This window comes from Hyperoodon ampullatus (genome assembly GCF_949752795.1).
Source record: "Hyperoodon ampullatus genome assembly, chromosome: 2".
Lineage (NCBI taxonomy): Eukaryota > Metazoa > Chordata > Mammalia > Artiodactyla > Ziphiidae > Hyperoodon > Hyperoodon ampullatus.
Genome location: NC_136915.1, coordinates 12863632 through 12877123, shown reverse-complemented (window position 1 = coordinate 12877123; position 13492 = coordinate 12863632). Strand labels below are relative to the sequence as shown.

Sequence of the window (13492 nt, the reverse complement as noted above, 5' to 3'; positions counted from 1 at the left end):
TGCGTTTGTTTCAAGGGACAATGTCAGGTATGTGGACATGACCAACGTTTCAGCTGTAAAGAATGTTCTGCATCAGCTTTTCAAGAATTTTACTTAGAAAAAAATGTTTGAGTGTTTGCTCCTAATCCCTTTCCCCAAACAATGCAAATCACTTAAAACACATTCAGATCCCACTTCTTTATATAGCAGGAAGACATTTACGTACTGAGTAAGGAGGGAATCAACCTATTATTTGAAACCACAACCAAGTTTTCATGGTCAATAAGCGATGGCAGCAAGCCTGTGGTGCCCAATGGGAGTTAGGGCAGCCTTGCTCGCTGACACGTTGCCTAGTTGGAGGTGATGAACTCGGTGTTACACAGATTGTGCCACCGACACCTGGGCTAATAAAAAAAATTTTTTTAAATGGGTGCATATATCTACAAAGGCTTGTTTTAGGCCAGTTGTTGTCCCCCTCTGCTAAACATGATGCATAGTCTGTATCAATCAGAAAAACCTACCTCTGAAAACATCAACGTTGTCAGTTTCAAGACACTCGAAGACTAGGAAGTTAACTTAAAACCAAAATTGGGTCTGTGTGATTACATATGTAAGAGGAATGGTAGCATTGGCTGACCAGGACAGTGGCTCATACATTTGACACAAAAGTAAACAAATTCATGGAAATGACATTCAGGAGGAAAGGCTTGGGTGGTCAAGGGTAAAGGTCAGTTTAAAAGCTTCCCAGTTTCCTCTTGGAGGACATAGCTACCAGCCCCCAAATGGATCTGTAGATGATTTTTTTGGATTGAAATCTTTCCTAGGAATGTTTTCACTATTATCACTTTCCTTTCTTTATACAAATGAAAGGTGCAGCTGTCTGAAGGTGCCTTCTATTTTAATGATACAATTTTTTAAAGTGAACGATTCTGGGGTGTTTTTGGTTTTCAGAAATTAAGGTCAGGAATCCCATTAGTACCAGAAATTAAAAAAATAAAAACCTACCACTGAACCAAAACCCTACTCATATAAGCAACTTGGCCATAAGAGAGGCAGAAAGTAATTTTGAGGACTTGGTGCCTCACAGAGCCAAAAATGAACTCCCTGATCAGCTCTACCTAGGCCAGGTGCCATGAGATTCGGCAATCAGAATAAACATCCACTTTTAGAGGATCATGTGGAAAAATAAAGCCTGGCAGTGATTTATTTTCTTAAATAAAGCTGTAGATTCCATGAAAACTAGGAATTTCTGGGCTCAAATAATTTGTTACTTGCCACTGTAGCTCAATCCAAATGGCTTAGTTTAAAGCAATTATGATTAAAGAAAATATTAACCTATTTTGTCCCATCACTGATTTTGACCCTTCACTTTACAAAAAGGCAACTTGTTTTGACATTTGAACTCTTTGAGGTTGTCCAAACTCCACTGGTGGTGTGCTCTAAAAAGAAAAGGTAAGCTCTCTAACTGGCTGGTAGGGCCCTGCCTGGGGTCCATCGTTCACTGGAGCTCAGCGAGCTGGGGTGCTGATGACAGGTCTGACCCTGTTACTGGTGAAGCAGTTGTAACTTAAGAGTGGAAACAGTTAAGAAGAGACATCAAAATATAGGCCAGAAGCTCAAAGTGAGCAAAACAGGAGTCTAGAACGTGTCTTGGCTCACTTGTCACCAAAGAGGACTTGAAGATACAGCACTTTTGGGGTAACAGTATTCAAAATACAATTGCTGAGAAATTTTAAGTTCCTTGATACAAAGATATGTCTGATATTTTACTAAAGAGACATCACTGTAGGGAATAGGTTCCTTGAGCCTGACTCACGGCAGGAATAACGTGTCGTCAGTTTAACATCTACTGGCTTATAGCAGCTTACCTCTACGTTCAGAGAGCAAGATTACAAGTTATGGCTCCTAATATCCGTACCCTAAAACTGACAGAGGCAGAAAGGCATCTGAAAACATACAGGTAAATGGCTCAAGGTCATTACAGTACTTCTTGCCACGCGGATCCCTCCCCGGCTACCCTTAGTGCTCGGGAGGGGGCTGATGGGATGCTCACGAAGGCATCGCTCAGGCACTGCCCAGCCCTCCCTTCTCTCGTCTTGGGAAGAAAACCAAACGTACGTGCAGAAACCCCACTCAGTCCCAACCTTTTAAAACCGTGGCTGACAAGCTGTTGTAGGAGGATACCCCCCAAATATACTTTTAGCTATTTACTACCCAAAAAACCATTAATGTAAGATCGCTTGGAACTAGGCCTCTTTTGAGACACAGGGCCCAGAAGCTGCGGTGGGTTGTCCCACCGTTACAGCATGCACCGCGGCAGAAGCACGGCCGAGGCTGGGCGGGGGACAGATGGCACAGCAGGCTCGCGAGGTCCCCCCAGGCTCTGCTGCAGGGTCCAGCCCTGTGCTTGTCCCACAGCACAGAGACAGGACAGGGGATGGCGGGGGGCGAGCACGGGGCGGGGCGACAAAGGAAGAGGGAATGAGCAGTCTATTTTAAACAGCGTGGCATTCAAATGAGGAAAAAAGACCCAAAGGAAAGTATTCTCATCTGGGGAATTCAGCGTGTGGCGTTTTTCACTCCTAGGTTAGAACAGGACAAAGGAAAGATTCTTCTAGCCACTGTTCTGGAAGCATAATCTAAAATCTATACTCTGTCCATTGTGATAGTTTGAGTCCTGAAAATACCTGTTCACAGGGGCCTGTTAAAAAGTCTGAAGAGTTCGAGCCTCTTTTTGAAATTCTCAGTCTAGTTCAGGCCATGACGGGATATAAAACCTCTGTAAGGAGCCTTCCAGCAGCCGTTCCATCCATAAGGACAACTTGCTCAATTTTCCTTTGATGGGCCTGGATCCAAGGCCAGAAGATTTCCCTCGAGGTTCGCCCAGGTGGAGGGAAGAGTCAAGGTCACTGCACGACCCCATGGCTTCCTCCTCTTCGACTGTTTTCTGGGGCTTGAAGAGGCAGAAGTATTTCTTGTGGCCGTTCAGAGCCAGGACGTAGCCCGTGTAGTCCCGTTCCAGGAAATGCTTGTCGTATTGGTTTGGGATCGGGGCCACATCTTGAGCAAATTCTAGTAAGTATTCCAGCCATTCTCTGTGTTTATCTAGACTCAGGAAGGAAAAGTGCAGGCAGCTGCTCCTGTAGGAAGGACAGAGGGAGGACTCAGGGTGTTTCCCGACACATTTAGTCGCAGGGAACACAAGTACCTCAGTCAGATTTTAAATAATAGGAAAAGGCTTTGTGTTGGGTGGGGCCTGAACATAGGAGAAACGAAGGATTTCTGCGGGACCCGGAGGGCTTCTACAATGGCGGCAGGAGCCCCTCGTCCATTTCCTGTCCCTTGCTGGGTGTCACTCACATCACTCTCACTGTCTGGCTTTAGGAAAAGGCACGAGAGCTGGAGAAGAGAGTTTCCTGAAAGGGCTCAGGGAAGACTGAGTTCAAGCTCTTCTGTTCAGAACCAACAGTCAAGGGGAAGAAAGGTCCCCACGTGCTGGCTTAGAGGTCTGGGTTGGGAAGGTCACAGCCAACATCATGCTGCACGGATCAAGCCCCTCCAGCTCCCTCCTTACCCAAGTGTGCAGGCTCCCCCACTCCTGCTCCCACAGCCCCTGCCCCCTCTCATGGGCACACAGGAGCTCACCCAGTGAACGTGTAGACCTCCAAGGCGAATTTCTGCAGCAGGCTGGTCTTGGTGGAGTTTGACAGGATGAGGACCACATTCACGTGGCCTGGCCTCAGGCGCACCAGGTTACTGGCGTACGTCACATCTGTGAGCTCGGTCACCTCCACAAAGCCTTTTTTAGGAATCTTGCTGTGGAGAAAAACTGAGGAATTAAGAGCTTGTAGGGTAAGGGAATGCCATGACTTTTAAAAGGAACAAGTGGAAGAAAATGATATGTTCTAACCAGACTAGATATGTTATTTAATCGTCTCGAGCCTGACACAAGAGCAGGGCGGGACTGACCCCGATTTGGTTATCCCGGGCCCATAAGGAGCCTCGCCGGTGCTGCCGTTCAGCTGGTGCAGGAGCGGCTTTAGGACGGGACGAAGGCCGTCAACACAGTTATGGTGACGCACCGTTCTCTGCTTCTGGCTCATCTAGCATCTCCCTGACATGCTTCTTTGCTTCCTTCCCGCCTTCATTATTAAATCTGGGATTGAGAAACTCAGGGTACTGAGGAGAAGATAACTAGTCCTGTGTCTGAACGCCTAGGCAGTCTCAGTCAACGCCCCTCAGCTGCGACTCTTGCCTAAATCCACATCTCACACAAGGAGGGGAGCCAGGGTTCTCAGCTGAACTAGACCCTCGGACGCCGCTTATCAGACCCCGCGGTGTGCGGGGCTGCTGCCGAGGGCGAGGTGCTGGCGTTTGCTTAGGGCAACCTGCTGGGCTCCTTGGGGAAGCTTGGTTCTGTCCTCCCGGTCTTCTCCTGGGCTTCCTCTTTGTCTGGAGGGCTTGACTCTCGCTCCTCATTTGAGTCACTGAAGTAAGAAAAAGGAGTATTACAGAAGGTCTGTGAGGTCTGGGGCTCACCTTCAGACACGGCACTGAGCAGACATGGAGGCTCTTACCTGAAAGCCTGAACGATGACAGTGCCGAAGAGGATGAAGAGGGCAGAGAAGACCAGGGACAGAAGGGGCATCATTTCCCGCCTAAAATGAAGTTCACAAGTTCTGGTCAGCTCTACGTGGGCTGCTGTGACGTGTCAATGAATGGTTTTAGGTTTCTTCTCTCTGGCTCAAAAAACCCCTAAACAACCCCAAACCAAAAAGCTTTCACATCAACAAACACCTTTTTTTTTGGCTGCGCCATGCAGCTTGTGGGATCTTAGTTACCCAATCAGGGATTGAACCCGTAACCCCTGCGTTGGGAGTGCAGAGTCTTAACCACTGGACCGCCAGGGAAGTCTGACACTTTCTAATCTCATACAAACAGAGGTTTTTTTGGGTGGTGGTGGTGGTGACAGCAGAGATTTTTCCCTCACTGTTCTAATGCACAGATCACTTATTCAAAAAGTTTTTGTGTCTCAGGCTGTGCTGAATAAATTCTGCAGAGGAAACAATAAGAGGGGTAACAAACAATTTAAGTTGTAAACATGGAGGAACATTCTAATGTCAAGGGTAGTATCAGGTGACTAAAAGGTCTGTGGAATTATTTCCTTTATTTTGATTATTATTTCTTTTCTGGCCAGAATAATTCAGATGTGGCCCAGAGGGGAGGAGAAGGGAGGAAAAAGTTGACTTCTCAAGATCTCCACTAGGTGTTCTGAAATTTTGTTCACGTACAAACACCCATCAAAGGCCTGCTGTTTTTCAGGAGCTGGGTTGGGGGCCAGGAAGCACGAACATGAGTGGGACATGGCCTGTCCTCAGGAGCTCATGGTCTCATTGGGGTGGGAGTGGTATAGCCCTCCCTTCTCCGATTAATTCACTGATTCATTTGTGCATCTATTCACTGGACTCCATGTGTGTCAGGCCCTGTGCTGGACACCAGAGGTGCTCTGATGAAGAGGATGGTCCCAGGCTCTGCTAGCCGGAGGGGCAGCCAGGGGTGATCCTTTCTTTCCCCACCAGTGGGAAAGGGTCAATCAGCAAATACAAAAAAAGGGAAGTCACTGAAAGAAAGAAAAAGGGGAACAGTTGTTGAAAATATGTAAACACTCTTCCACCTGCCTGTGGAGTCCACACTGAAATCAAAGAAGAGTGGACTCTTCTCAAAAGAAAAACAGCGGTCCTGGTAGGTAACAGAGAGAAAGAAATTCAAACTTGGCAATACTCCTACCAGTTGCTGTGAAATATGCTGTCCCAAGAGTCTGAGATGTAGTCAGAAGCAGAATAGAGCCACCGAAGGAGAAAAATCTGTTGAGGGAGAAAAGGGGAGACGGTCAGGCCTGGACCCCTGAGCCCCGGAGGGAGAAGTCCCCTGCCTCCAACATGGCACTGTTGCTCTGGGGGCTCAGGAGCCCTGCCCGGTGCCCGCTGTCCTGGGCTACGTGCTTACAGGGGCAAGTTCATCGGTCAAGTCGGGGAGCACAGCTTCCGAGGACAGAAGAGCTGGGTCTTTCCGCAGTTGGTCAAGATAACCCAAAAGGATGAATTTATCGCTCTCACTCCCGGTCCAGGGATCCTCCAGGGTTTTATACACCACCCTCCCTGCTGTGTTGCGCCTTTCTAAGATAGACACCTGGGAGAAAAAGAGAGGAAAAACCATGAGATTTCTCAAAAGAATGCGAAGTTACTGTTGCTTGGGTTTTTTTGTTTGTTTGTTTGTTTTTTGCTGTACGCGGGCCTCTCACTGTTGTGGCTTCTCCCGTTGCGGAGCACAGGCTCCGGACGCGCAGGCTCAGCGGCCATGGCTCACGGGCCCAGCCGCTCCGCGGCATGTGGGATCCTCCCGGACCGGGGCATGAACCCGTGTCCCCTGCATCGGCAAGCAGACTCTCAACCACTGCGCCACCAGGGAAGCCCCTGTTGCTTGGGTTTTTTTCAGGGAGGATGGAAAAAACGGGTCTAGTGAAGCTCAAACACAGGTGTGGAAGAGTATACAGTACCTGCAAGAGATTTACATTTCTCTAACAAAAGAAATTAGTTTTGTGGTGACTTTCCAGGGCTTTTGCTAAAGTTAAAGCTCTTTCTTCTCAATAGACTTTTTTCTATAACTTCTGACTTAATGTCATAAAGAAGGAAACCTTTGTTTTTCCGAGAGATTTTTCCATAATTACCAAGATGATGAAAAAGACAGAGAAGAATTTCATGCTTCTGCAGAGAGTGATGATGAAGGAGGGGAAAGGAAGGTGAAATCAATTAGGATGAAGTAAAAGAGGCAGAAGCACAGAAGGGAGGCATTTGGAAAGCCTATTACTGGTAGCCTAAGGAAGATTCTACAAACTAGGTACTGTAAGACTAGACCTGCCAAGGGGAAAGACTGGTGAAAAGGGCTGATGCTCTTTAATCTTTACCCAGAGGGAAGATGCTTTCTGTGAAGGTCCAAGGCTGAAAATCTAGGAGGTGAAATCAGCATGGTAAAAGACTAGTTTAGGAGTGCTTTCAAAACAGGCTTTGGACAAGCACAGCGAACTATACTCAATATCCTGTGATAAACCATAATGGAAGAGAATATAAAAAAGAATGTATATATAACTGAATCAATCTGCTGTACAGCAGAAATTAACACAACATTGTAAATCAACTATACTTTAATTAAAAAAAAAAAAAGTCAAATGGTTTCCAAGCACTTGGAAAACATAGGCAAAACAAAACAGAACAAACAAGCTTCAGAGATTCCTGGACTTCCTGGAATCTATACTGCAAACTCCCGAGGAAGGAGGACACAGAATTAAGTGTCACGTGCGTGTGAAGCGCTCAAGACCAGGACAGCATCCACGACTCACCGCTGATTTTCCTTGAAACGCGTCGCTGTCTGGCAGTAAGGTGTTGGCGAACTCCTGCTGCCGACTGCTGTAGACGTGCACGAACCTCACCGTGTCCTGTGTGTTTGCCAGAGCAAAGGACAGGAAAGCCTCGAAGGGTTTACTCAACTTGGTAGCCTCAGCGGTCAGTAAAACCACACAGTACCTGCATGTCAACAAAAGAGAAGACTTTAATCCCCGAGGCCACGGCTAGAACCTGAATGGCAAGTGAAGGTTCACATTTACAAAGTGAACGAGCATGTTTTAGGAATGAAAGCTTCACGGGGGAGCCTCTAATGAGAGAAAATGTCCAAGGCATTGAGGACCTGCTTCTTTCTTGACTGGTGATGCTCTCCCCAAACCAAACTTCACGACATTTAGAGATGCCTTTGAAGGCAATGGTCACTGGGCCCTTGATGCAGAAGGGCCTTGCAGAAGGCACCTGTGCTAGTTCTCCCACCGCAGGCAGGGCTGGTTGAGCCTATCTGAGGCCAGGGCCAGTGGGCCTCATTCTGAAGGGCTTCCTTTGTAGTGGTGCCAAGGGAAAGTTCATCTAATCATTCATTCATGCATTCGTTCTTTCAAATACTACTGAGCACTCAACAGATGCCAGGTAAGACAGACAACGTTCTTGCCCTCATGGAGCTGATATTCCAGTGTGGAAGGCAGATAACAAACAGATAGATGGATAGATCATGACAAGTAGTGACAAGGGTTATGAAAAAAAAAAAGAAGTGAAGGGGAGAGAGTCAAGGGCGGGCTGGGAGTCACGATCCATCAGACTGGCTGAGCAGAGACGTGAAGGAGGTGCCATAAGAGGAAGCGGGGTCTGAGCACTCCAGGCAGAGAGCACCGCAAGTGCAAAGACCCTGAGACTGGGGGACTCGATCCAATTCAGTGTTAGGAGGATCGCTGGCTGACATGAACTGACTGAGGGTGGGAGAGTGCAGCAGAGGCAGAGGAGGTTAGGAGGCTAACACGGTGGCCTCGATGAGAGGTGGCAGTGACCTGGCGAGGGTGGCGGTGCTAACAAAGGGTAGGAGCGCGTGGACTGGGGATACTTTCTGAAGGCGGTATAAACAACAATCCTTAAAGCCCAGGATCACCTGCCTTACATTTAATTAAAGTCTTTCTTCTCTTAGTCTATAAAGGAAACTGAAAAGTCTGGAAACACAGGGAATTTTTCCTATTTTAAACAATATTTTAGTTGTATTTTCACATAACATGATCAAAATGTTTTCCTGTCATATCCAGACAGCTTTCACTCAAATCCAGAGAGCTTTCACAGATGAAACAGCCCTAAATTTAAAGGTACTGATTCATTAATCTGAAAGAGGTATAATAAGTATTTTCCCTGTATTTCCAGACTTTAGACACTCTGTATGAATAAGTATGCCTCAGCCTTGCTATTCCCATTTAATTATTTTACCATTTCCTCAGTACCCTCACTTCTCTACTGTTTAGTCATTAACCTGGCTCCTCTCCAAGACCTTCTCCAAGACCCCCAGAGGCTCAGCCTGTGTGGAATACTCTGGTAGGAACAGTAACTCTCTCCTACTTCATGCTGCTCTACAGTGACCCAGGCTCTCCCTGACACCCGGCAAAACCTACTCATCCTTTAGGGCTCAGCTAAAGTGTTACCTCTTAGGGGGATCTTCTCTGGCACACCCAATAATTTGGTCCTAAGGTGCCCTGGACTGTTATACCCCTCACTGTCATAGTTGTTCATCAATATTTGTTACATGAAGAATAAATTCTGACTGTCTCAGGGTCGACGTTTAAGTGCCCTGTAGTAGAATGCAACATGCCCCTCTGCTGCACTGCTGAGCAGGGGCAAAGCCTTCAGTCCTTACTTCCTCTGTCGGTGAGACCGTTTCACGGGGCAGAGTTCATGGAACAACTTCTGGCTGGTGAGCCTGGCTGCCAATAGATACTTGTGTTGGGTGATAAAGTCATCAATGACCTGTTTCTTCATACCTCGGGCCTGGAGAAAAACCAAGAGACAGTGGGTTCTGATTCAGTTTTCTCACTGAAAATGGGCTTTACTTACAGCTTAATAAACATGTAGCTGAGGGACGTCCCTGGTGGTCCAGTTGTTAAGACTCCGTGTTCCCAATGCGGGGGGCACAGGTTCGATCTCTGGTCAGGGAACTGGGATCCCACATGCCGTGCAGCTCAGCCAAAAAAAAAAACACCAAAAAAAGAAGTGCCTGATCCTGGCTAAAATAATAAAACCACGTACGTCAGACTCATTTGAGCAGATAAACATATGGTGATCTTTTTAAAAAATGCAGGGCTGGGACTTCCCTGGTGGTGCAGTGGTTAAGAATCCGTCTGCCAATGCAGGGAACCAGGTTCTAGCCCTGGTCCAGGAAGATCCCACAGGCCGCGGAGCAACTAAGCCCGTGCGCCACAACTACTGAGCCTGCGCTCTAGAGCCCATGAGCCAGAACTACTGAGCCTGCATGCCACAACTACTGAAGCCCACGTGCTTAGAGTCCATGCTCTTCAACAAGAGAAGCCGCTGCAATGAGAAGCCCGCGCACCGCAACGAAGAGTAGCCCCCTCTCGCCACAACTGCAGAAAGCCTGCAGGCGGCAACAAAGATCCAACGCAGACAAAAAAAAAAAAAAGAAAAAAGAAAAAAGAAAAAAAAAAAAGCAGGGCTGAGAGCAATGACGTAGCCATTTCAGGTCAAAGGAAAAATCAAGTGCTCTTTTCACTGGACAACTTTTGTATACTGTTTTACGCTAGCAGATTTAAAAAGTCAATAATTTGGAATTTTTAGGCAAACTTACTTCAAGATTTATAGGAAACTGAACAATTGAAAATAAACTCCCAGGGACTTCCTGGCAGTCTGATGGTTAAGACTCTGTGCTTCCACTGCAGAGGGCACGGGTTCAATCCCTGGGGAACTAAGCTCCCGCATGTCTCGCTGCGTGTGGCCAAAAAAGCAAAACCAAACAAACAAAACCCCCCACAAAACTCCAAAGTAACAATGTTACTGAGTATAAAAGGTGGACAACTAAACTGTAATATGACCACTTTGTTATTACTAAATTTCATATATTTCAAAGGACTGAAATTATATATATAGTAGCTTCTCTGACCACATTTAAACAAGAAATCAATATAAGATAGAAACCAGAAAATCCCTTTTTGTTTAGAAATTAAGAAACTCTGAATAACTTACTGACCTAAGAAGAAAGCATATCAGATATAAGAAAATATTTTGAATTTGAAGTGATTAATGAAAATACTATTTATCAAAACTTTGGGACTCAGATAAAGTATCAGTAGTACTTGGAGAGTAATGTTAAAATGAATATAATAGAAAAGAAATTAATGAACTAGACATCCATATCAAGAAGTTACAGCAAAAATACAACTGTAGAAAAAAGGAAATAGTAAAGATGAATATAGAAATCAATAAAACAAAATAAATATATGAGAAGAAGAATTAACAAAACCAAAATTGGTTCTTTGGAAGAGCTAATAAAATTGACAAACCTCTGGTAAAACCAATCATGAAAATAAGAGAGAAGGCACAAATAACCATTATCAAGGATGACGAAGGACTTCTCTGGTGGTCCAGTGGCTAAGGCTCTGCGCTCCCAATGCAGGGGGACCCAGTTTGATCCCTGGTCAGGGAACTAGATCCCACATGCCACAACTAAGAGTTTGCACGCCGCTACTAAAGATTCTGCATGCCACAATGAAGATCCTGCACGTGACAAAGAAGATCCCAAGTGCTGCAACTAAGACCCGGCGCAGCCAAATAAGTAAATATTAAAAAAGGAAAAAAAGGGACCTCCTTGCTGGCGCAGTGGATAAGACTCCATGCTCCCAATGAGGGTTCGATCCCTGGTCAGGGAACTAGATCCCGCATGCGTGCCGAAACTAAGAGTTCGCATGCCACAACTAAGGAGCCTGAGTGCTGCAACTAAGGAGCCTACTGCAACTAAGACCTGGAGCAACCAAAAAATAAATAAATATTTTTAAAAAAAGGATGACAAGTAGGAATCACTCCCTATGTTGTAGAAACTAAAAATATATACATATACATATATATATATACGTATACATTTAAATTTGAAAATTTGGATGAAACAGAAAAATTTCTAGAAAAATAAAACAACATCTGAAAAAGAGAAGAGTTAAATAGTTCTATAACCATTAAAGAAGATGAGTCAGTAGTCAAAAATTTTTCCTTAAACACAAACTCAGGCTGAGATGGCTGTACATAGGTGGTTTTGACCAAACTTTCAAGGAGGACAATCTAATCTTATACAAAGTCTTCCCGAGAAGAGAAAAAGGGAGAACACACCCCATCTCGTTTCATGATTCAAATCCTCACATGGGCATCTTGAGAAAGAGAAGTTAGAAGTCAATCTCATTTCTGAACATAAATGTGAAAGTCCTAAACAAAATGTTAGCAAACTGAATATGGCAATATACTGAAAGCAAAATATAAATAATGATCCCGTTGGATTTATCTCATGAATGCAAGTTAGGTTTAACACTAGAAAATGATTAATATGATTTAGCATATTACAGAACATGAAAGAAGAAAACTCTGGATAATCGTAATGGATGTGTAAAAAGTATTTGATAAAAATCAACACCATTCATGTCAGAAAAATTAAATTGGTCTAGTGTCGGCAAGGATATGGAGCAATGGAACATTCACACATGATTGGTGGACATGTACTCAGGAAAACACATTAGCTAATAAAGTTAAAGATATATATATATATTTAATCATTAAAAAAAATAAAGCCATATATGATAACATAAATAACTTTTTTTAAACATTAAAAAAACCCCAAACACAATAATTTCCAAAACCAAAAAATGTTTAGTGAGAAGATTAACACTGCTTTACATTTTTACAAATCTTTTTAATGTCTGGTTTCATAGAAGAGGTAGGTGGATTCTCCTATCTGCTTCTATATACAATCGGGGGTCATATATTGTTTTGGTTGAAAATCCAGCCTCACACAGATACATGGTTAGAAAAGGGAGGTTTATTTTAATAGCTTTTCAGATAACTATGGATATTCTTCTTTGCCACTACACCGAAACTGGACAAATGGTAGTTTCTTAAAGGTTAGTTGCTATGTGGATTCAATGAACTTCTTTTTTTTTTTTTGGCTGCGCTGCATGGGGGATCTTAGTTCCCCAACCAGTGATCGAACCTGTGCCCCTGCAGTGGAAGCGCAGAGTCCTAACCACTGGACCGCGGGGGAATTCCCATCAATGAACTTTTAGTACTCTGTTAAATTAAAATTCACTGATCAAAAATAAAGAAGGTAAAATTCACTGATCACCTTGCACTTAGAATGGATCTTTTATCATGCATGGTCATTCGAAAAATATTGGTTCACTGATCTCCCAGATGCTGACAAATTTTCTTATTCATATGAAAAAATGCATCACATCGATGAACCAATCTCATAAGAAAGTTTGAGAAGCTATCAAGGTCATGATGACTGACACAAATTTTTCAAAATTATAATTTCCTTGGAAGCCTGGATTCTATAGTCAGCAACAGATACTATGAGTTGTTTCCCTTAAAGTGCCAGGCTCACTTCATTCATTTTAAAGAAAATGTCTGCCTAACTCTGAGTAACCATAGTTGTCCGTCAATTATTCTTTCAAGTAAAAAATGATGTTCCATCAAAAAAAAAAAAAAAAAAAAAAAAAAGAAAAGTGGCTAGTTCAAAACTCCTGAGTTAGGCAACCACACAAATATTTGTCCCCAGGACACCCTCCGCAACTTGGCCTGCAGCAGAGCTTTCTGCACACTTCCTATTTTGTCACAGAGAACATTAAAGATACCAGAAAGACGTGGACTTGAGTGTCAATTTACCTATTAATAAAATTCATACTTCTTACTGCTTCTTCAAGGCTATTCAGTGAAATGAGCGTTGATCCTCTGTGTTGTTACGGTGAGTGCTTAGGAGTGAAGAACCCACGGCCACCGGCAGCCTGGTGCCCAGGCCTTGGTGTGTGCACTTGGTGGTTATGCACTGGAAAGTTTACCCACCATTGCTTTTGCACCATCGGTGCAAGCGTCAACACAGAGAAAAGACAAAT

At 44.5% G+C, this 13492-nt stretch overlaps 1 protein-coding gene across 1 annotated transcript in view; it reads right to left on the bottom strand.

Moving 5' to 3' along the window:
* Nucleotides 1–2722: 2722 nt before the first annotated feature.
* Nucleotides 2723–13492, bottom strand: part of DNAJC16 (DnaJ heat shock protein family (Hsp40) member C16) — a gene marked incomplete at its 3' end in the record, with an annotated part of 31883 nt that continues 21113 nt past the window's right edge. The window contains exons 7-14 of the mRNA XM_079698037.1: nt 9247–9377; nt 7376–7559; nt 5986–6168; nt 5767–5843; nt 4557–4637; nt 4368–4466; nt 3625–3795; nt 2723–3119 (exon numbers count right to left, since the gene is read on the bottom strand). Coding sequence (XP_079554163.1) covers nt 2723–3119; nt 3625–3795; nt 4368–4466; nt 4557–4637; nt 5767–5843; nt 5986–6168; nt 7376–7559; nt 9247–9377 — 1323 coding nt within the window. The remainder of the gene's footprint in view (nt 3120–3624; nt 3796–4367; nt 4467–4556; nt 4638–5766; nt 5844–5985; nt 6169–7375; nt 7560–9246; nt 9378–13492) is intronic.